The sequence below is a fragment of the Mus pahari genome, chromosome 15 (assembly GCF_900095145.1).
Source record: "Mus pahari chromosome 15, PAHARI_EIJ_v1.1, whole genome shotgun sequence".
NCBI classification, from domain to species: domain Eukaryota; kingdom Metazoa; phylum Chordata; class Mammalia; order Rodentia; family Muridae; genus Mus; species Mus pahari.
The window spans coordinates 58,211,931-58,236,722 of NC_034604.1; the positions used below are offsets into that span (position 1 = coordinate 58,211,931).

Below are 24,792 nucleotides of genomic sequence, written 5' to 3' on the forward strand. Positions count from 1 at the left end.
ACATCTCATTCTGACTACTGGAGGGGCACAGAGCGTCCAGCAGTCACCGGTCCCAACCTCACCTAAGCCTGAACTTCATCCTTGCCTAAAGATAAATGGAGCCTGAGCAGCACTGACTAGAGGCAGTCTTCAGGACTCATGGGTTTGCTGGCTTACCCAATGAGTCGACTTCCATCCCAAGTCACCAGAGGTGTAAAGGAAGTTTGCCTGGTTCTTGCCTCACACCCACATATAGCCACAAAGAAAAACAAAAAGGAAATACTTTTAAAAGAGGGGTTTCCAAAGAGTGCTTAGACCCTGTTGATCACGGACTCCATTCACCAATTCTACAGGTGAGGAAAACACCTTTGCAGAGGGCACCAGAGGCCCATTAGCAAGTTTGAAACCAGGTGTGCCTTGATCCCACTGTGAAGGTAGTTCCATTCTTTCAGAATACAACTCAAAAGAATTTTTTTTTTATTTTTTTATTTTTTTTATCACAGACAGTGCCCAGAAAGCCCTTGTGGAGTTCACTGGCAGTGTCTCAAGTTTATTAGAGCTGCTGACCACAGCTGACAATCTCTGAATTCACTCATAACTGAACTTGGATGCCCCAAGGAGATTCAACAATCAAAGTTCAAGGATAATGCCCAGATCCCCAAGACCCACTTAAAGGCCAATGCAACCTTTCTATAGTTTCATCTGTTTGTATGTGTCCTTGCTGCCTGTCAGCCTGTCTTCCCCAACAGCGACTGACAGTGAGTCCCCTCCCTTTGTACTTTCTTCATTTTGACTTGTGTTCAAATACAGAGGAATGACCTGAGTCAAGATGGGGATTGGACACACAGGCTTAACTTCACTTTGGCCCCAACCCCACTGCAGTCTCAACAGAGGTCTTAGAAGGGTGGTACTGGGCACTTTTTGTTCCCAAGGACAAGTCAAAACGAATAAGAGGGAAAAGATTACTACAGCAACAGAATTTTAAAAGCCAAAGGGCAGATGAGTCAATATTTCATGGTTCAACCAGCCAGAGAAAAACTGTATTGTAAGCTGGCCATTCTAAAAGTGACAACCACTGAGATTTAGCCAACAGGATCCCTAGAGTAACTGGGCTTGGTGGCAGCAGGTACCTTTGGAAGTGGGGATAAGGAAAACATGCTCTAATGAGATGGATTGAAAGTTTGTCAAAGCAGCTGTCAGATGCCCAGGTCCCCACCCTGCAGTGGGGCACTGCTCACCATCCTGAACTGAAGACGGCATTCCCAGACAAGTTGCCGAAGGTTCTAGGTAAAGGCGGGTAGACAGCCAGAAGACTTTTTTTTTTTTTTTTTTTTTTTTTAAGCATTTATTTATTTATAGGAGTACACTGTAGCTGTCTTCAGACAAACCAGAAGAGGGCATTAGATCTCATTACAGATGTTATGAGCCACCATGTGGTTGCTGGGAATTGAACTCAGGACCTTTGGAAGAACAATCAGAGCTCTTAATCACTGAGCCGTCTCTCCAGCCCCAGCCCAGGAGACTTTTACAGGAAGAATGTAACCGAGAGATTACCCAGTATGTCTGAACTGAAGAAAACCTGGTGCTACTAATTGTAAGGAAACTGAGAAGGCACAGAAGGAAAAGCAATTCCAATTTACCAGGTCTCCAAAAGAAATGACAACTGAAGGAGGTTGGAAAGATGGAGATGTGCACATGAGCAGTGCAGATAGGAAAGGTACCGTTCTCGTCTTCCACGGGACAGATGGTTTCTATGACGAAGCACCATGGAGGAAACCATGTGCTCCTGCAGCATGGAGCTCAATTTTAAATTAAGCTCAACTCGGACAACATCCATGCCTCTAAGCTGGTGTGCTACACCAGATACAAGCTGAATGTTCACACTCATGACGTTATTTAATTCTAATCAAGCTGATGTCCATGAAGTAAGAGCTTTGAGCACGAGTCACTACCTTGAATGACTTCCTGATGGTATGAATTACAGTACCTGAACCTCATGGCGCCTTTATTCCTAGAAGACACACACCATGCTAAGACAGTTTAAATAACCCAGCCTTTCCCCAGTATTCCCGTTTTGTGGTGGTTTGAATATGCTTGGCCCATGGGAAGTGGCACTATTAGGAGGTGTGGCCTTTTTTGGAAGAAGTACATCAGTGTGAGGGTGGGCTTTGAAGCTCCACCCAGAGTGGAAGTCAGTCTTCTGACTAGCGGCCTTCAGATCAAGATGCAGAACTCTCAGCTCCTTTTCCAGTGCCATGCCCACCTGCACGCTGTCATGTTCCTGCCTTGATGATAACGGACTAAACATCTGAACCTGCAAGCCAGCCCCAAATAAATGTTGTCCCTCATAAGAGTTGCCTTGGTCATGGTGTCTTTTTGAAGCCTTAAGGTTCCTTTAGTAACAGTTAATATCAGCCTACCCCAGTTTTACTTAGGAATTTTCAAAGTATCTTGGCCTCATTTGTAAATCCAGATCCAGCTAATCCAGTCAAACTCAGGCACTGTAATTTATAAAATCATCAAGTAATTATAATATGCACCCAGTGCTGAACTGTTCTCTATATTTAAGAAGGTATTTTTAGGAATTGTTACACATAGCAAGGTGGGAAGGAGATAAACAAAGGAGAAATCTGAATTGCTAAAAATGGTTGAAGGACTTCAAAGAAAAATGAATAGTCTGACCAGGTGCTTCTTGGCATACAATGAGGTTACTCCTCCAAAGCCCTAGCATAAGCTGAAAGTATCACAGGTAGAAAATATACTTACTACACCTTATATAAAATCATAGTGTGGCTATCTCTACAACATATTCAGAGCACTGAGGAACAGTGAGCAAAACCCTCTACCATACAGCATATTTTATAAAGTATTTAACACCTGTAATTTGTTGACTAAAGATTAAAAGCAAAATGCTTTATGGGCCAATCTTTCATATCACTGACTAAAGCCAAACTATCCTAAGCTGGGCAGCAATTGCACTTTGAATTCCTAGAGGACTGGCTTCTTACTTCTCTGAGCAGGTCTACTGCAGAAGGCCAAGTGAAGGGCTTTTGATGGGACCATCAACAGGCTTCTGAGAGGAAAGAGGGAGATGAGGACCTAGTGAGGAGAGCAGGAATTAGAACCTGGGCTGTCTGCTCCTTGAAAGGGGTGAGGGATGGCTTTTGTGATCCTGAGAGCAGAGCAAGAATCCCACACTGAGACAAAGCACACGTGGATGGGGCCTGTGGTCACTTATGATGGGGTCCTTGGTCTCACAGTCTGATATCTTTTCTTGTCCAATCCTGGTTCTCTTTTTGTTTTAACTATCAACCTATTCATACAATTTACATAAAATTCAAGGTAAACTGAGCCTAACCTCGACCCTTAAATTCTGGTGAAGCCTACTGCTAAACAGACTGGGCACAGCTTACTGCTTCGTCCAGGTACTAGGTCACAATGGCCCATTTCCATCAGTCATTTACTGACTTGAGAACAGTAGGGAATTTAATGTATTTAAAACTAACAACTAAAAAGTACAAAAAGTTGTAACTAGGACTCAAACATCCATCAAATTTTAAAAAACTCATTCTGTCACTATAATGAAACTCTAATAATACCAATTTCAGAATCCAATAATCATAACACATAAAAATGTCTAAGATTTAAAATGTGAGTCAGAGATGATCAACATTGAGAAAATAAGTCAGCAAAATGTTTTGTTTTGTTTTTTAACCACTGCTCATTTATTGGTTCGTGGGATACAACCCATTAGGACACACGGCATGCATCTGGGAGCAACTGTGCACTGCAGCCATTGGTAGCCCCGCTGAGCCGGCAAGGCAGCACAGATGGCACCCAAGGACCAGGCAGGGATGACATGGCTGTCTATGGTGGCTAAGATTCAGATGCAAAGTTGTTGCAAACACATTTACTTTTGTTACTCAGGAACTCCATCAAAGAGGGATGCCCCATCTGCCCTGTTCTTAAACTAAAGGCTAACAGGAATCATTGGAATAACCCACCATCCAATCATGTTCATTGCAAATTATAATCCATTTCCCCTTCACTAATTTTTCCCTGTCAACTCATACCCCTCAGAATTACAAACACTATATGAATAAGGGAAAAACTAACAGTGACTGTAAAGGGTATGTATTCGACTTCAGTATCTCTTACATCAAATAGCCAATTTCTCTTTTAGATGCTAGAATTAGAGAATTCCAGTGACACTTAAAAGGACAAAAAGATGGAATTACTGGATGTCAGACCATAATTAAAAACTGTATAATCACATATGGTTTATTTAATACAATGATTGTAACCTACAGCACAATAAAATATCTCCATACTGAAGAGTGACATGACGTATATTTCCTCAAAATTTTGTAAAGGAGCATCAATGTCACTTGATGTTCAAGTAATACCTACTGCTTTTTATGATAACGGGAAGAAAGAACATAGAGGCAGGAGAAAGCTACTCCCCCCAACAGGAAGTCAAGGGACAATTTGGGCATTTGTTCTTTTGCAGAGGCAGTCTTAACTTTTCATCCCTTCGGGCTTCAGGGCCACGTGGTCACGGCCTGCAGCGCTGGAGGAATCGAGGGTATAAGCACACATCTCGGATGTGATACCTGTTCAGAATCCAGCTAAGGAATCGTTCCAAGCCCAGGCCATACCCTCCATGAGGACATGTACCATATTTTCTCTGTTAAATAAATGAGAGAAAGAGTGCTGTTTTTAAAACTGTGTCTAATCACATTAAAACTATTACTACGATGAGCTAACTTTCTACAATGTTAACAGCTCATTGTAGTAATAATTCACGCAATCCATACGCCTTCATAAACCATGCAGAGAGGAATAGTTCAGTGAACCATCTGAAGGAAGAGATTTCACCTTTCAAACTAATTGCCTTGATTTCTCACAGGAAAGTGAGGAACAGTATTAGATGCTGGTCGGATCTAATATATATATATTTTTAAATCTGCAGTAGGGGCTAGCAAGGTAACTCAGCAGTTAAGAGCACTGCTGTTTGTCCAGAGGGCCTGTCAAATCCCGGCATCCACATGGTAGTTCAATACTATCTGTAGGGGTGATTACAGATCTTAAGCCCTCTTCTGGCCTCTGGGGCATTGCATGTGAAACAAACACGCAGGCCAAATACCCATTCACATCAAAAAACAAAACAAACAAACAAAAACTGTAGCAGATAAAGAGCTTTACAAAGGAAACTAATGTATAACTGGCCTAAAGACAAAAATGGCAATATCCCGATGCTACATGAAGCACATACAGTTCATCTGAATGCCTGGGATTCCGGCCTCCTAAACAATGTATGCAAAAAGTATTACAGTGAAAAAAAACCTTAAACAGCTGCTTTTACCTGATCTGTATACCAGTAATACGGAGCAGGGTCAATCCCTTCCCTCTTATAGCCTTCGAGAATCTCCTCACTGTCCCAGGAGCGCATCGAGCCTCCTACAATCTCACCAACGTTGGGCATCAACACGTCCACCTTGAAACAGTAAGTTGAAAAACCCACAATTACCACCACTCTACCAGACACAACTACGAGGCTTTAGGGAAATTACATATCTTATCAAGCTGCTAACTTGAAAGGAAGCCCTGTGACTATGCAAAGTTCAAGTAGTACTCATGTTCTTTAACGGAACATGTCAACTGTTACCAGGGAAAGGATTTTCACTTTAATTACTGTCATTCTAGATTTATGAAATACTTGCCATGAGCTGTATCTTATCCCAACGGACAGTTCCCAGACCCTTAAAAAGCAAATTTTCTAATACTCATGGAATCACAAACTGACAGATTCAGTAAGTCGAGGATCCTCAGGACAGCGCTGCATATAGAAGGACTTGATCTCCACAGGAAATCGACACAGCAGGATTGGTTCATTAATGGTGTCTGTCATCAGTCTCTCAGGCGCTTCGGGAATATCCTGAGGTTAAACCAGATTTCATTAACATTTAAAACTGCAAAAAGAAAGCAGCTTTTTATCCTTCGGTGGCCAGACTCAAGCTCGAAAGCAAAAGGCCATCAGTGCATGCTCCAGAATGTGACTGATCTGTAGAGTACCAATGACATTCATCTTTAAACTGTTACCCGCACTCCTTTCCTGTCACAATAAATCACTTACCCAATGGTAGGAACAGTCAGAAAGTAAACAGTTTGTGTTATCACACCTGCAGCAATAACCAGGAAATGTAAGATGACAAATCAAGCTAGATTAGTCTCTCTCTCAAAACATCCCTCCGGAAACGGTATTCAAACCAGAACTCAAAACTCCTGTGCCGGTGAAAGCTGACTGAGACCTGGACAGGACTCACGGAGTGTATAAGGGCTGAAACAGACCTAGAACTAGGCAGTCACTGGCTCTGCTCCCTGAAGGTTTGGAGAGATGGGATGAAATGGGGAACAGTCTTGATTTCTTAGGTTGTGTCTGTCTCCCACGCTGGGTTCTGTATGAGATGAACACACACCTGGAGAAGCCTGCAGACTACTCACTTGCTCTAGAGCCCCATGCTACGGGAGGGAGGGAGGAATGCACAATACACACCAGCATGCACTGAGAGCTTCCTGTGTGTGCTACCAGCTCATCCTGTAGGAGAGGGTGTCACTTCATGGTGGAAGTGAGGACAGTTGGGTCACTAGCCTTCAGTTACATAGCAAGCTTAGAGAGAAACCCACCTAAGGCACAGACACATTTGGGCTCTATAGCTGGGGACAGTTTCACTCAACTACACTAAGTACTTTAAAACTTCAGTTCAGAATTACGCTATACATCTACACTGAATTTACAAGACAGCAAGGGCGATGTGTGAAGACCTGAGACATCATTTGTTCTCAACATAAATCACTTCTGAAGCCACAGCAAAGCTCTGTGGAGCAGCAGCAACTCATAGCTCACCTAGGAACACGAACACACACACACACACACACACACACACACACACACACACACACAGTGACAGTGAGGCTAGAATGGTCAAATATACATTTGAATACTTGACTGTTGGGGCCATAGCCCTGGAGGCTTAAGAAAGTTGGCTGAGGAATGATTATGATCAGTAAGAAAAAGAGGTGCTGTGCGAAAGGAGGAACTCAAAGTTTCTGAAATGCCACAAAAAAGACCCTGTTCTAAAGTGCACGCTATCATGAATCCAGATAATCTTAAGTAGTTTCTGCTGCTATTACTGACTTAAGGGCAAGCAGAGGCATCCAGCATCAGGAATTAGCCACAGCCAGCAACCTGTTCAAGCACACAAGCCACTCTGAAGCAATGAAAAAGGGACACGTACATCTCCAAACTCGTAAAACGTCCCGTCTTCTTTCTTTACATCATGCTCCTTCAGCCACTCAATAGCATCCGAATAGTTCATCCGGCGGAAAGGCCGCTTGGGGGGTTTAAAGTTCTAGAGTAAAAAGAAAAGAGCAAAACTGTATAAAAAGAAGTATCCAGCCTTAAAATGCCTGTGAAGAAATGAAAGGGGGGAGGGGGCTGGAGAAGTGGCTCAGTGGTTGAATATGGGCTGCTCTTTCAGAGGCCCCAGGAGCAATTGCCAGTCCCGATATGGTAGCTTATAACCAGCTATAACTCTAGTTCCAGGGGAGCCAGCACCTTCTTCTGGCTTTTAGAGACACCACATGCATATGCTGCATAGACATACACACAGGCAAAACACCCATCCATATATAAATATAAATATATGTAATATAAAATAAAAATACAAGCAGGGAATGGAAGTAGACCCTCGAGAGATGGCTCAGCAGGTAAAGTCCTTGCCATGAAAAACTGATTGGTTGGATCCATGGACCAAGGTTGGGGGTTGGGGGGGGGGGCAGGAGGAGACCCAACTCCACAAAGTTGTTCTCTGCCTTCCACCTGCACCATTACACATACAGTAACAATAAACTCTTTAACATAGAAAACAGTTCTGCAGACAGACTATTATTAGGAGCGAGTATCTCAGATGAAGAAACACTTATGAACTAACTGCTTCTTCTATAAACTTAAGTACAGTCACTGGCAATTTACCAGTATTAAATTTTCAAAACATTATTTACTTATTTCAGTTCACCAAACCTACAAGAACAGAGTGATGCTGTCATCCACAAAGATTGGGATCCTGTCATTTGGAGACAACACTACACCTACCGGGTTGAGCTCATACACTATGCTCGCCACTGGTGACTTCAAGACTCTGTCCACCACGTCACACACTAGGTCCTCTAAACGGTTCAGCAGGTCCTCGAAGGTCAGGAAAGGACACTCAGCTTCCACGTGAGTGAACCTGAAGAACAGACACAGCTGAGTGCTCCTATTTCACACAGACGTTTCTCTCAAGCAAAGGTTTGAACCTTGGAGAACTGTCCAGAATGAGTTGTGGGTATCTCTCACAAGCCTCACTGAAAGCTCACAGGAAAACCAGAGAACAGATTTTAGCTGTGGCCTAAGGAACCGACTGCCTTTTCTTTCTGCTTTGGCAGGGATTTATAGTCCAGCCTGTCCCTGACCATCTAATCCTCTTGCCTCTACCTCCCAAGTGAGATTACCAGCATGTGCCACCAGGCCCTCTTCTCTGTGATGCTGGGGACCTAACCCTGTATATGCTAAGCAGGTGCTCTACCAGCTGGCCTGTACTCCCAGCCCAAGGAGCCGCTTAAGTAAGACAATTACATACTCAGCCAGGTGCCTTCGTGTCCTGGACTGTTCGGCCCTGTATGACTGGGCTATACAAAAAACATCTCCCAGGGCTGGAAGGCAGGTCTCCAGGTACAACTGTGAGGACTGGGTCAAAAACGCTTCTTCCCCGAAATAGTCAAGCTTGAAGAGTGTGGCCCCACCTTCCACCTGCGTCTGCACCAGTGTTGGAGTGGTAACCTGTTAAGGTGAGAAGGAGCAAACAGGTCTGCTGTGGCCATCACTTCCAAACAGCACTGGGTACCATTTGCAAACGACCTGTAGCAGGCAGGCACTTACTTCACAGTACCCCCTGTCGAAGAAGTGGTCCCTAAAACACCTGGTGATCATGGACCGTGCTTTCAGGATTTTGGACATGTTCTCTCCCCGGATCATCATGTGCCGGTTGTTGAGCTGGACATCCACATCAGATTCCTCGTTGATCAGGTTATCAGCTCCTCCAGCTGGGGCAAGCCCCACCAGTTCCCAGAAGTCACAGCTCAGCTCATGGCCTCCTGGAGCCTACATGTGGAAAAAGCAGAAGAGAAAAGCAGAGAGAGTGAGAAAAACACTAAAATTAACAGCACTGAAGATGCTAGAACCAAGTTTTCAGAAAGGTGTTATTTTAAGAACATTGTTAGTAACTTTAGTCTCCAGAATTAGAGACCCAATAACTCAGTGCTATAATTTTGCATTTAATACTTCTTTCTATGCAAAAACACACATGCATTTTGTAAATTAAAAAGGCTGTGGTGGTTTGAATATGCTTGGCTCATGGGACGTGGCACTAGTAGGAGGTGTGGCCTTGCTGGAGGAAGTGTGTCCCTGTAGGGGTGGGCTCTGAGGTCCTATGCTCAAACTCCACCCAGTGCCCGTTCTGGCTGCCTGTGGAAGAGAGTCCTTTTGTGCAGCTTGCAAACCAAGATGCAGAACTCTCAGCTTCTCCAGCATGTCTGCCTGCATGCTGCCGATTCCCACCATGATAATGGACTGAACCTCTAAAACTGTAAGCCAGCCCCAGATAAATGTTGTCCTTTATAAGAGTTGCCTTGGTCATGGTGTCTCTTCACAGCAATGAAAACCCTAAGACAAAGGCATATACTAAGAATTACATAACTCTAATTCCATGAGCTAGAATAACTAACAACTATTAGCATGATGATTTATTTTTCTAGTTAGCATACTTCTCTATATTTAAAACTTAAATATGGAGCTTAAAAGCTAGTTCAGCAGTTAAGAGTGCATACTACCCATTCAAAGGATCTGAGTTCAGCTTCCAGCACCCACAGGGTGGCTCACAATTACCTTTAAAACCAGCTCCATAGCATCTGATGCCTCTGGTTTCTGAGGGCATCTGTACTTGTGTGCACATAACACATACCAACACACATATACACAATTGAAGTAAAAAAATAGTCTTACATTTAAACGGAAAAAGTTTTCTAAAAGAAGTTATCTATTTTAAAAATAATAATCAGAATTCTCCCTATTGACTCTACGAAAAGTAATTTATTCTAAAAGTCTCTCACGGAGCATGTAATTATCTTGTTGCCAGTGGGACAGCAAGTAACACCATGACAACCACTCCATTTGTAATCGCAGTACTTCAAGAAAGCTCAGTGAACACACTCATGTCTGTTTCAGGGTAGGCTTTTACATGAACACTGGTCCTAGGAGTATTTGCTCCCTCTTGTGGTTAATAAGTTACACTTGTAGAGTTTTTTCCTAGGCAACAGTTAGAACCACAGTAGCTATTTGAACTGTTATTAGCAACATGTAAATGTTATTAGAATAGGTTACCCGCTCTTGACTAAAGCAAAAATATATTCCAATGTTCAGTCCTCCCTCTCCCCCCCCCTCTCTCTCTCTCTAAGAAACTATCAATTCCTGTTCAAAACGCTTCAGTTTAGACTAGTGTTTTCTAAAATTCTCAGAGTTTAAACAGGTTTGGCCCCACAGACTCATGTGTTTGAATCCTTGGCTCCTGGGCGGTGGCCCTGTAAGGAGGTGTGGCCTTGCGTCACTGTGGGGTGGCTTTGAGGTCTCTGTGCTCAGTGTGGAAGGGCTGCCTATGGAATTCAGTCCCTTTCTGCTGCCCGTGGATCAAGAGGCAGAACGCTCAAATCCTCCAGCACCATGTCTGCCTGCACACTGTCATGCTCCCTGCCACAATGATAATGGACCGAACCTTTGAAACTGTAAGCCAGTCCCAAGTAAATGTTTCCTTTATAAGAGTTGCCTTGGTCATGGTGTCTCTCCACAGCAACGAAATCCTAAGTAAGACAGTAGGCTAGCTGCTAGTGATCATGTGACTGGGTTTGTCGCAGAAGCCAGTTCAGTCCCATCTAAATCTACTGAATGCATTCTCACTTGGATGTGTTAGTTGTGTCATGGTATGTCACAGCAAGAAATACATCACTAAAAGTAGGCTATCTTGACCTTCCCAACCTCCAGAACTACAAGAAAAATGCCATCAATTTCCTAGTACGTGAGAGGCTGTTAGAGCTGCAAAAGGCAGATTAAGATACAAACATACAGTGTACATATTCTACTGGACACAGCATGATGACTTTATAGTATTTGATACTTGTGTATTTATAGGGCAACACCAAATGTACCACTATAGACATTGGGGAACAAACTATTAAACCCCTATCATTTTACCCCATGAGTTCGGCTCACTTACCTGTTTGCCCTTTGGAGTTAGATTTAGTGTTCCGTATACCGCCACACTACTCTCGGTGGACAGGACTACTCCATTGTAACACTGACACTGTAAAAAGGTCAAAGTTCATATTAGCCTACCAAGGTTGATTTCAAACATTCTAGTAAAGGTAAAGGAATTGATTACAAACAAGTTCATGTTGGTTTGGCTTTCTACTGGATGCAGGGTCTCATATAGCCCTGCTAACCTTGAACTTCTGACATGCCTGCCTCTAAGAGAAAGTGCTGGCACTGATTACAGGCTGTGCTACCCGGGTTCACCACTGATTTCTAAAATTAGAGAGAGGGGACAGAGAGAAAGAGAGCACACATGCTAGCTATTCTTGAAGAAGGCATTAAATCAGTGTAGTCATGCACCACACAGTATTTCTGTTAGCGATGGAGTGCGATTGTATGCCCAGCTGATATGATAGCTAAGTTAAGTACACCCTAATATGTGCTCAGTGAGACAGCTTACTAATGTACCTGATGGACTGTGGTGCTATCAGTCAAAACATATGGCTATATAAAAGCATATTTGTCCCCTTTACATGAACACATAAGATAAAGGGCACTAGCCCCACTACAGATCCCACAGTCCACCTCTGACTTAAACAGACAGAGCTTCGCTACACTATGATGACCAGTACATGCTAAAATCATTACAAGAAAAGAGAAGAGCAACTCGACAATGGTGGGGTAAGGCTGCTTACACTTACAGCTACTGATTACAGAGACCCAAGTGGCCGTCCTGAGCCTCCCGACACAGCCCGAGGGACAGAGGCTCATTTATAGTTGTGTGAAGGAAATAAACATTCAATACTATCAGACACGACATCCATTGGTACAAGCAGTGCAAGCAGAAGCACACTGAGTGACACAAGGCAGGACTAACCAATCTCACACCGAGAGACACAAAATAATGTTCCTGGGTTTTCCTCCCACAAAGAAATTGGGGAGCAGAAGGTAAGACACTGTTGTGAATATGACATCCAGGGAAACATACCAGGATCCACCATAAACTGGCTCGATACACTGCTCTAAGATTTTATGTTTCAGAAAATTTCCATAATAAAAGTTTCCCATCTAGCTTTTCAACGGTATAATCAAAATTTTTACATTTGTGATATACAGTGGTTTTGCTACAGGTATCCAGTTAACACGCTAAAAATTTAAAATATGTACATAGCTCCTAAAACTCTCAAAATGTATAATTATGGGCCCTATTAAATACAATCTTACAGACATATTTAAGATAAAACACCTACCAAGTCATCCGATAGGACACACTGAAGATAACCCGTACCGTCCCGCAACACCAAAAACATCAAATTCTTTCCTAGAAGTGAGAGACAAAATTCAGCCAGTCCTAAGGGACTCCAGAGCACTTCACAACCCACCCTACACACGCAGCTCCAACGTTAAGCACCAGAAGTTCAAACCTCTCCATCTGAAGGGCCCCCGAGCCTACTGTTTATGTACTGCGCTCTAATTGTACACAGTCTTTACCATCCTCATGACCGTAGGACAGTCAGTCAGCTCTGAGCTGAGGAGCTGTCATATTTACTCTGAATCCCCTACAATGTAAAGAACAGTGCAGAGCACTGAGATGTGAAGATACACACTCACTTATATCCCATTTGTTTTTATGAAAGATGTGATAATCACGTATAGTAAAGTAATAAACTAATAAAAAGGAGAAAAAAATGCCAAGGAGAAGGTAATTATAAAAATCGAAACTAAGGTGTCAAGATGGGGGGACAGCTTGTGGTTAAAGTGTTTGTCATGCAGGCACGAGGAGCAGACTTCAGATCCCTAGAACCCAGGCAAGCAGCAGGCCAGGCGGGCATGGTGGCCCCCTGTAATCCCAGCCTTAGAAGAGATGGGAGCCGTCCAGAGCAAGCTGGTTAGCTAGACCAGCTATATCAAGGAGCTCTGGGTTCCAGTGAGAGACCCTGCCTCAAACAGATACAGTGGAAGATAAATCCCAGATAACTTCAGACATCAGTCTCGGGCCTCCACGTGCATATGCCTCCACATATCTGACCACATACATTAAAACACGCATTCTCACACACCATACATGGGAGGGCAGGGGACCAACTAGGATGCTAATGTAAAAAATAAAATAAAAACTGAGCTCACAAAAACCCCTATGATTATATTCTAGATGAGGATCTGTCCCTATAACACATGTCCTTGTTTCTCATTACATAATTAAAATTCAGTTTGAGGATGATGTACTTCTTATACACCTCCCGACAACTGTGGTTTCCAAGAGGCAAAGTAATGTCTAAGTTTCAAACTTTCAGAGTCATGTGGCATAGGAACAATTATAGGCTATCAATTATCATACCCCTTAAAAAGACAGTACACCAAGAACCCAAACAAATCTGAAGAAATGTTTCTATGTCTTCTTTACCTAAAACCAGGATTATTTAAGATTGTAAAGAGGGAAAGAAAACCTACCCACTCACCTTGCCTGCGTAACCTGTGGACCCAGCCAAACACCTTCACTCTCTGGCCTCTGTATCCTTCTAATGCACTAATCTTTACCTGTCAAATTTAAATGAAAACTACTTGAAACACGGCATTATTACAAACCAACATTTTCACCAATATTCCACATCAAATGCCAGAAACAAGCACTGCTGGGTATATGGCAGACATACTTAATGCCAGTATGTGTAAGGCAAAACTAGGTAGGATTCGATGAATTCTGGGCCAGTCAGGGGTACATTTCTCTCAAACAACAACCAAAGAACCAGTAACAACAAAAAAATCAAACCAAACAAGAAAACCCCCACCATCACAATAATCAGTAAAAAACAAAACAAAAACCAACAAAACAAACAAACAAAAAAATACCAAACAAAACAAAATTGGGGGCAGTTCAGAATCACACACCTTACTATGCTGAATTTTAAAAAAAGCGAGAAAAGAAAAAGTCCTTTACCATTAATGCAAAATTGGCAATGAGAGATACCTAAAACTGTCTCAGAAACTGTTACAGAAAATCAGTTAATAAGTGAATCTAGGTTGTCACAAGAGATGTGCCTGTCACCCACACTAGCAACAATCCCAGCCTCACAGGTCTAAACACCCAGACACCAGAAACCTAAACAGAGAGGACAATGCTGTGAAGAGGAACTGGGTGACGGGGGGAAGTAGCTGAAGCCGACAGACACTTCGGCAGCAGGGACGTTACTGGAGCCCAAGCTGCACTCATCACCGCTGGGTCAGCAGTCTGTTTAGGTTCCAAAAAAAAACAAAACCCACAAGAGCAAACCTCCTTTCAAAGAATCATCAATGTTTCAGAAGTATTTGTAAAACTTTGTGAAAATTCTACTTTTTGACTTTTGGGTGAAAGAACAGATTCTAGAGAAGGCAAAAATCAAACAACCCAGCACAGCCAGACGGTAGCCATCATCTATCTACTGCTGGTCAGTAGGGGCAGAATCCACCACTCATCAAGTAATGCCTAAACTTCAGGACCAAACTGAACCTCTACAAGCCAACTCAGCCCTCAGGACACTGCCTGTCTCCTCCTCCCAAGAAGGAAGACAGAACAGCAGAACAAAGCATGTGTGCCCTGCAACCCACAAGTAGTGCAGATGCAGCCGAGCCCACAACACCAGGAATGACAGACACTCACACAGGCCGGCTCTGGCAGGCTCGGGTCATTTTTAATGATAATTTTTTTGGCTTCCTCCAGGTTCTTTTCTCTTCGTAAGTTATCTTCTGCCTAATTTTAAAAATAACAGAATTGGTAAATACAGTTCTGGGTATTGTAACTCTAAAAATGTGTAGTGGCAAATTCATTAGTCACCTCTTTCTTCTCCCGAGAATCGTTTTTCATCTGTTCTCTGTGCCACATCTTTTTAATGTTCTTCATCTGTGACTTAGAAATAACATCCCACCTCTACAGAGAGAGAACAAAGATATGTGTTATCTCCAATAGCTCTATGTGCTCAGAAAACTGATTTTTCACAAAACACAATTTCGAGAAGGTTCTAGTGCACCCTACCTCATTTTCCTTTTGTGAATCCACATAAATGGTGGGAAATGGCTCTTTTCCAACTGTCATCAAAGCCTTGGGAAGGGGAAGAGAGAAAACAGTCCAATATTATGCAATGCTTAGTAACGAAAATCACACCTGGATTATGAATCTGAACATTACCAAGAGCCTAGCAGGAAACATTAGGAGCCAAGAAGCAAAAACCCTGTCAGCAAGATGACTCACTGAGCCTCCTGCAGAAGGAGTTTGCTCTCAGAACATCCCAGGTCACGCTACTGAAAATCCCAACCAGTTCAGCCACACAGGAAGCAACCCCTACCTCCACCCCTGTCAGAGAAGATAGTCAAATGGTCACAGGGACCAGCACAGCTATGCCAACAACAGGACAGAGGCAGCAGAAAGCAAAAACGCCCTGCAAACATGGTCTGAAAAGTTAAGAGACTTGTAAAATATCAAAGGCGGGGCCTAAGATAGGCAGGTCTGAGACTCTTTCAACAAAGTAAAGGCCAAGTTACACAGAAGGCTAATCTCCATTTAATTTGAAAAAATCTCATGAGACTATTTTTTTTCATCAATATTGGTTGTCATAGTTTGAATAATGCTTGGCCCAAGGAGTGACACTATTAGAAGGTGTGGCCCTGCTGGAGTAGGTGTGTCACTGTGGGTGTGTAAGACCCTAATCCTAGCTGCCTGGAAGTGAGTATTCTGCTAGCAGTCTTCAGATGAAAATACAGAATTCTCAGCTCTGCCTGCCTGGATGCTGCCATGCTCCCACCTTGATGATAATGGACTGAACCTCTGAACTTGTAAGCCAGTCCCAATTAAATGTTGTCCTTTATAAGATTTACCTTGGTCATGGTGTGTGTTCACAGCAGTAAAACCCTAACTAAGACATTGGTATATTAGGCATTACTGTATTATGTATCATTTAGTAATTTATAGTTTGTGTGATTTAAGTTAGTGAATATAAAAAAATTTAAAAATGCTTGGTATGCATTTACTGAATTAAGTGTGTGTGGTCAGAGGACAACTAGGAAAATCAAGTTTCTCTTCCCACCACATGGGTCTGAACTCAAGATTGTCAAAACTGGTAGCAATGACCTTTACCCACTGAGCCATCTCAGTAGCCCCAAAAGGCCAATTTTTAAAATAGGGTCTCTAGCTCAAACCAGTCTTGCCCTTGCTGTGTAACTGAGGATGACCTTGAACTCCCAATCCTCCTACCTGTCTTACCTTCCAAGTGCTGGAATTACGGGTCAAAGACAAAGATGAGTATCTTAGTAACCTTCAAGCACTGTCTGAAAATTTCTCCAGTTATTACATCAAACAGGAAAAGAAGTACCGTATTTTCTCTGGCAATAAAATCTGAAGTTTATAAAGCCTGACCTTTGAGATCCTACCGTCTAGGCTTTGCCTGTTTGAGCCCTGACTAGGGCTACTGTACTTCTGCTGTTCTATGAGCCATGCATCCTGACCTGTCTGGTTTTATTCCTCAGCTAAAGGCCAGAGGACATAAAGTTACAAAAGTCAGTCACTAGGGGGTTTAAACAGGCCTATGAGGAAACATTAACATCATTTATTTAAGATTCGCTAAGAGCCCCCCCCCCATACAAAATCTCTCTCTTTCTCACACACACACACACACACACACACACACACACACACACACACACACACACGAAGCAGTCATAAAAAGAACAAAGGGTGGAATGGCCAAATTCCTGAAAAATCTCCACCCATTCCCAGAGAAGCCATGCACAGGCCCCACTGATGACTTTTTCCCCTCCCTCACATTCTGAGCCTTCCAATCCCCAAGGCTCGAGAAGATGCTCTGCAAGTTTATCTCCCCACCTCTGCCATTCTTGACCCTTTTTTCCTTCACTGTTCCAAAACCCAAGGGAACAGAAATGCTGACCTTCTAGTGGAGCTTAGTCCACTTCATCATCTGCTGTCGAGCAGGAATGCGACTCTTCTGACAGCACCGAGAGAATTCTCAATGCTAAGTCATCATGGGAGTATAGTCTTGCACCGTGTAAGTACGAGTCAGTCAATGAAGGACTGCATGTCCAACTCCGGCCTCATCAGGTGGTCAGTGTGGAGGGTCACTGTGATGGCCTACATTCTTTGTACAGACACACTATCTCCCACCAACACACAGCTGCACCTGCAGAGCCCTTGGAATCCATTTCCTTCCTCGAACTGTACACAGATAGTCATCTTTAATGTCAGAGACTGGAAGAGCCTAACTACTGTTCCTCACAACTGAAGGGCACACCTTCAAACTGCAGCCTTCCTCTTCTGAGGGTCACCACTGGTTTTGGAAAGTCACAGGAGATACACCAACTGAGAAAGACTTCCCTCCAAAGAGTTAAAAAACATACTAAAGCGTGACCACGTGGCCGGACCTTAGGAGAAAAGACTTCAAGGTTAGAAGGATTTTTTTTGCTTGTTTGTTTGTTTCTCTGTGTAGCCTGGCTGTCCTGGAACTCACTCTGTAGACCAGGTTGGCCTCAAACTCAGAAATCTGCCTGCCTCTGCCTCTGCCTCCCAAGTGCTGGGATTAAAGGTGTGTGCCACCATGCCTGGCTGATTAGAAGGATTTGATGACTGATACTGTCAAGCATCTAAAAAAACAAGGATTGGCCAAATATGGATGCACAGAGAAAGGACTATCAGGGTCTTGCTCTTCCAAAGAGGGGGCATTTAACCGTCCCCCTTGTGGAGCAGCTATAGCTAGAGGACTCCAGCATTCCAAGTCAACATAGTGGGGACACCTTAACCTGATGCTGAATCAAAGGATTCCTGGGACATGGGTAACAGTCTACTTAGAATGAGCTAACCTCGTATGATGTCCCGAGGTCCCCAAAATAACAGTACATTAATGAAGTGGCATTTTTTTTTTTTTTTTTTTTGTCTTAGGCATTCAGATTCATGAGTCTGCTTTAAGAAGCTAGTCCACTGATGGGTTGCTGCTATGTCAAGTGTTTGGGTCCCAAGGTCAAGATGGTGTCTGTACTATGATAAAGCCATCAAGAGACCTCTTCAGACTCATCTGAGGAACCGGGTGAGTGTGATTCAGAGGGGCCTCCTACTGTTACAAGACCTGAAAAGACAGACAGACAACCCGACAGAGAAAAAAAGTCTAGAGATGAACACCTTGTAGTAAAGGAGAAAAGGAAAAAAAAAAAACAAAACTGGTATATATGTAAGTTTGGGCTTTGATCTACCACTATTAAATCTACATATGTGTCCTTTATCTTCCCTTTTAGGGATTCCTTTTTAAAACCTAATGTCTAAGACAAAACTACTGGGTAGGGGAGATGGCTGAGTGGGTAAAGGTGAGTGCCGAGAAGCAGGATGGCCTGAGTTTAGTTTGCTGCTCAGAATTCACATGGCGGAACAACAGAACAAACGGTATGGATTGTCCCCTGACTTCCATACCTATGGCAGAGGCACACAAATACTGCCCCCCACCCCCGCCCCATGAACAAATGCAGTGTTTTCTTTTCAAAGAAAGAATGAGATAAAATTCTTGACAAGTCATTCAATGCCAACACTCACTACTAAAATGCAGAGCAGCTATCCTGAGGAGATTACCTTTAGGCCTGTTTTAAATGGTTTCTCCTTGGTTCCATCCCCTGTTGCGTCATTTCCTTCTCGGTCAGAGACATAGAGCTCTGCTGGTTGTTTTAAAAACAAAATGAAAAGTTACTCATCCCTCATCAGTAATGCTCAGACACTTAACAATGCAACTGCTTTATCAATTTTCTTTTTGCAAACAGAAAAATCATCCCATTTGTAAAAAGTTCCACAGTTCAAAAGAAGACAACATATTTTTCCAGTCTCCGTGTTTAAGACTATCCCACCCCCTAACACAATGAATTGCAAATCTGACTTTCCTATATGATTTTTTTTTCATTATTTTAACCCATTCGCACTTCTCTCTACTTGGCTGCACAACAACAAAGGTAGTTTTACAGTTCATCCTAACTTTATTAGATGCTGTATCTTAAAAGTCGGAGTGACCTGGGGAGAATTTATTTAATCTTCCTGAGGTTACTTACTTCATCTATAAAATCAGGAAGACAATATACATCGTACAGAGCTGTACTGAGAATAAAAGAGAACAAGACGTGAACCAGGCATTCCAGTAACAGTGCACAGCGAGCAAATGAAAATGCCAGTTCCCTGTGCTTTTCGAAACAAATCCAAACTCTGGGGTTAAGCCACAGAGGGCCTCACAACTGTGACATTGCCTCGGTCTCTTAAATCTTTTTACTTTCACCGCTGCAGATCTCACGGAGGAAAAAAAAAAATAAAAGAGGATGTGCGGAAATTAATTAAAAGCCTTACATCGTTCCAAGAACGACTTAAGGACTGCACATCTGGGGCTTCACTAGGTTCCAGACCCTTGCAGCGCCCTAGCCTCGGCGGAATCACGAGACTTTCGCGGTGGGGCTGGGCTAGGGAGGCGGTGGCCGAGGGACCCACAGGGCTGGAGCAAAACCAGACCCGGACGACCATCTAGTCGGGTGCCCAGGTCTGAGGGTCTGGGGTGAGGGACCAGGGCCCCACGAATAGTTGGGAGAGCGCCCACGCCGCGCCAAGCACTAAGAGAACTTCTAGAATTCGGCTGGAGCCCTTCCGCCGAACCTCACTCACCTAGAACCATCTCTGCAGTCCCCCTGACCACCTCCGAGGACATCGACACTGCACCACCGCCGCCTGCTCACCCCAACGTGCACTGAAGGCTTCCTTGACTAAGGCGTTGCATCAGATCACCTAGAGCAGCGGTCGCGGATGTGAGTCAGCGGAACGTCGGGCACCCATTGGCTAGACGAGGTGGGCGAGTGACTCAGCGGCCGCCATCTTTAGTCAGGGAAGAGAACACTTCCGGTTCGAAGACCCTGGGCGGGGTGCGGTCTCTGAGCTCCGGAGACGGAACTGCAGGTCTCGGGTTGGGTTGCGCAGCTGAAGAAGTCAGTCTCCCTTAGTTCCCAGCCCTGCGCCTAGCTGTACGCGTTGCAAGTTCTATTTTTGAGGGATTCAACCACCATGGGGGAAAAGGGAATTTTCTTTTTTTAGTTTTATTTATTTATTTTTGATTTATATGTATGAGTGGTTTGCCGCTACACGCACCAGATGCGTGCCCTGTCAAAAAGAAGACATCGGATCTCTAGGGATCTGAGTTCTGGATGATTGTGAGCTGAGAAGCGAACCCAAGACCTTCGGATGAGCAGCAAGTGCTCGTAACCGCTGAGTCCCCGAAAATATACTTTAAAAAAGAAATTGTGATGAGCCAACCATGTACTAATTCTCAGATGATTTAAAACGTGCGAGATTAGTATAGGTTCGTTGCAGAGGCTATGCTATTTGGTACAAGGCGTCCGTTGTTTCATTATTTGCAAGGGTCCTGTTAACAATCTCCCTGATAGCGAGGGATGGCATCACTCCCTGCTTCTGGCGGTAGATCTTCTATGTCACCAGTCAGATTATGGGTTACCTGTCTGGCTAGAATCGGTGTAGTGTTCCCAACACAGCATGGAGTTCAGGAAGCGCTTGGCTAACTCTTCTAGGCAAACAGTCTCATTTAATCCGATCTCCCTCCAGGAGCTGACGTTTCCTTGCTGCATAGCAGAGAAAGTCACTATCAGAAATTGGCTGGAATTTGCCAGTGCCCTTTATTGATTAATTCGCGGACTGAATTGTGCTTAATTAATGGCATTACTCAGGCTATGGTCATTCTAGGGGCGCTCTGTTCTTGTGGTCACCGTGTTCTACGAACTGAGTTATAATCGTAGCCCCGATTCTCCTTTATTAAATTCATTAGAGGTAATTTAAATTCCAAAACATCTCATTACCCCCCAAAGAAGCCCTCCCCCATAGCCATTTTTGGTGACTAATCGTATTTCATCTGTACTATCCTGTGGCACCTGCTTGACCAAACAAGTCTAGAAATTGTTTTGAAGGTTAATACAGATATCTAGATCTGTCCACTGAAGTCCATCAAGGGTAAATGATTCTCTTCCCAGCTTTCAGATTCAGGCATGCAATGTCAATCTCTTGCCCAAGGGCACCCTGTTGGCTCCAATCCTGTATAATCCCCCACAGCACAATTGTATAAGCCTAACGCCTGTTGTTTTCTAGGATGTGGCCACTGCATACACCAACTCACTGCAGCTGTGGTTAACTGCTCACAATCAAGCCAGTGAAACTTTCAGCATGGTTGGGGAAGGCCTCTAAGATGGTACCCCTATTGGAGGAGCTATCGGCAGTTGATGGTTGTTGCAGGCAGGAGAGTCCAGTCACTCTTCTTTGGGGATTTGGCTGCTGGCAGGTTGGTCATGCCCCAGTTGACGGCCACCTTCCCATACACTATGCGGTGTATGGGTAGCACAGATTAGACTTAGGGAGTTATTGATAACAACAACAAGAAGAAGACAGGAAGTTGGGAGGGATATGGGGTGGGGGCACTAGGGAGATTCGAAGGGCAGCCAATGGATGCATATGATCAAAATATATCAGATACATACACAGACATTTTTAAAGAACAAAAACAGGGCTGGAGAGATAGCTCAGTGATGCGATCTGATGCCCTTTTCTGGTGTGTCTGAAGACAGCTACAGTATACTCATAAATAAATCTTAAAAACAAAAAACAAAAAACAAAAAACAAAACTTTAAAACCTGTAGCATACACACACATACGTGTTCTCTGTTCTCTACCCCCAACCCCTGGCCTGACAGAGGTTTCTAACATTTAAGGTGTATCAAGGTTCACACATGTTATAGCATGGATCAACATCTCGTTCTTTTTGTGGCCAAATTGTGTCCCATTTGTATCCATCCATATCTGTTGATTCATCCACCTGCTGATGCAGTGGTCTGGGTTGTTTCTACCACTGGGCTGCTAGGAACCCTAGTTTGTGTTTGCTTGAGGTCTCGTTTCTAATACTGTCAAGTATGTATCTCAGAGTGGACTAGCCCAGCCAAGCCAAATCGATCTTCCTCAGAAGGACAGGGATTTGAGTTCCTCCACTTTCTCTTAGTATTGTGACTACAATGTCGAGTGTGAAGTGGGATTGCGTTTTGCTTGTTTATTTGAGTTAGGAGCTCCCTAGTTCATGTTGCCCTCATATTCACCATGACACTGAAAACCAGCTGCCTGCCTCCAACTCCTGCAGAGACACACCTGCCTTCGCACTTTGATTTTCACCTTGAACACCTTTCCACATATTTATCAATCATTTATCTTGGAGAGATAGCTCTAGGAAATCATTTTCCTTTTCTTTAACAAGTACTTTTATGTGTACCTGGGTGTTTTGCCTATGCATATGTTTTTGTGCACTGCATAAAGTCTGTCCTTGTATTGTTCAAATGCTGATTTCTCCACCCTCGTATCTTGTTTCAATCTGGACACGGTTTTATGTTTATTCTTAGAAGCCCCTGTCTCAAGTTTGTATAAGCAGTGTTCCTCATTTATTCTCTGCCTTGACAATAAATGCCAAGGAGCCAGGGGGGCTGGAGAGATGGCTCAGTGGTTAAGAGCACTGACTGTTCCTCCAGAGGTCCTGAGTTCAAATCCCAGCAACCACATGGTGGGCTCACAACCATCTATATTTTGTTTTATAACTGCACCAAAACTTGTACTGCAGCCATAACTTGCTAGCAGATTCTGACAGGAATTTTAGAAGCCGTTTTGCAGTTTTCTTAAGCGTCACAGGAAGGCAGCGCCTCTTGAAACGTCTTTGGAATCCATTGGGGTACTTTTTTTTTTTTTTTACAACTTTTTATAAGATATTTTCTTTATTTACATTTCAAATGCTATCCTGAAAGTTCCCTATAACTACCACCCCCGCCCCTGCTCCCCTACCCACCTACTCCCACTACTTGGCCCTGGCCTTCCCCTGTGCTGGGTCATATAAAGTTTACAAGACCAAGGGGCCTCTCTTCCCAATGATGACCGATTAGGCCATCTTCTGCTACATATGCAGCTAGAAACTCGAGCTCAGGGGGTACTGGTTAGTTCATATTGCTGCACCTACAGGGTTGCAGCCCCCTACAACTCCTTGGGTACTTTCTCTAGCTCCTCCATTGGGGGCCCTGTGTTCCATTCAGTAGCTGACTGTGAGCATCCACTTCTGTGTTTGCCAGGCACTGGCATAGGCTCACAAGTGGCCGCTATATCAGGGTCCCTTCAGCAGAATCTTGCTGGCATGTGCATTAGTATCTGGGTTTGGTGGCTGATGATGGGATGGATTCCCGGATGGGGTAGTCTCTGGATAGTCCATCCTTTCATCTTAGCTCTAAATTTTGTCTCTGTACCTATATTTTGTTCCTTATTCTAAGGAGGAATGAAGTATCCACACGATGGTCATCCTTCTTGGTTTTCTTGTGTTTTGCAAGATGTATCTTGGGTATTCTAAGTTTCTGGGCTAATATCCNCTTATCAGTGAGTGCATATCTAGTGACTTCTTTTGTGATTGGGTTACCTCACTAAGGATGATATCGGGGGCCCTGTGTTCTATCCAGTAGATGACTGTAAGCATCCACTTGCTGACATGACCCTGATATAGCTGTCTCTTGTGAGGCTATGCCAGTGCCTGGCAAATACAGAAGTGCATTGGGGTACACACTTCAGATGCCAGTCCCAAGCAGCATCTGCTGCAGGATGTGACTACATTCCTCTAGGTGGTGCTGTTGAGTTGAAAAATATTCCTGAACCAACTCTAGCCTGTGGTGCTTTGCTGGCTGCTGCCCAGCTCTTCTTACACTTTGTCTACTGAGGATGCTAGAACCAGCCCCTCTCCTATCACCCCACACACCCACAGCCCGACGACAGCCTCTCTTCACCCACTGCAACCATGACTCCCAGAGAGGTCCTCACCAGGGACTCTCCTTCCTGGTGGCATAACCAACCACACTTTGCTGGTGAGGCACATTGTCCCTTGCTTCTAGGGCCTCCACACCCCCACCCCGTGCTACACTGAAGTCTTCACACTTAATCCTTACAGCAGCTCAGATATGGACTGACCTTCCTCACTCATTCCCATTTGGCCACTTTCTGCCAGGTATTCTACATGTATCTTATATTTCCAGAACAGCAGCCCACTTCTCTTACTCTCCTTCTAAGGAACTGAGGGCAGGAGGCCTGGAGCAGTAGACTTTGTCTTACCCTGAAATGGCTATTCCCTCTTCCTGAATGCCTAATCACCTTCCCCAGCCACATATTTTATATTCTGTATGGTCTCTAACATTATTTCTTACGGCCAGAGGAGCTCTACACGTTTCAGGACTCATCTCAGGACTAGATTCTCCTGTCGTGTACTCCACACTTAAAAGCAACAAAACAAAACAAAAACTCACCAGGGTGCTCTATGGTGAGTATCCAGGTATCCAGGAAGACTTAAATC

The 24,792-nt window shown here is 43.9% G+C and overlaps 1 protein-coding gene across 2 annotated transcripts; it reads right to left on the reverse strand.

Moving 5' to 3' along the window:
- Window positions 1-3,673: 3,673 nt before the first annotated feature.
- Window positions 3,674-20,182, reverse strand: Nars (asparaginyl-tRNA synthetase). 2 transcript variants are annotated; one of them, XM_021214278.1, is made up of 15 exons: window positions 20,043-20,182; window positions 18,978-19,057; window positions 15,390-15,455; window positions 15,192-15,284; window positions 15,018-15,107; window positions 13,840-13,918; window positions 12,631-12,701; window positions 11,346-11,432; window positions 8,960-9,181; window positions 8,661-8,860; window positions 8,135-8,270; window positions 7,278-7,391; window positions 5,786-5,917; window positions 5,345-5,476; window positions 3,674-4,666 (listed from the first exon to the last, which is right to left on the reverse strand). In XM_021214278.1, exons 1-15 carry the CDS (start codon window positions 20,083-20,085, stop codon window positions 4,535-4,537), a joined length of 1,677 nt encoding a protein of 558 aa, XP_021069937.1. In that variant the 5' UTR covers window positions 20,086-20,182; the 3' UTR covers window positions 3,674-4,534. The 2 variants fall into 2 exon arrangements, with proteins under 2 accessions (XP_021069937.1, XP_021069936.1); XM_021214277.1 differs by having other exon boundaries at window positions 18,978-19,060.
- Window positions 20,183-24,792: the final 4,610 nt, after the last annotated feature.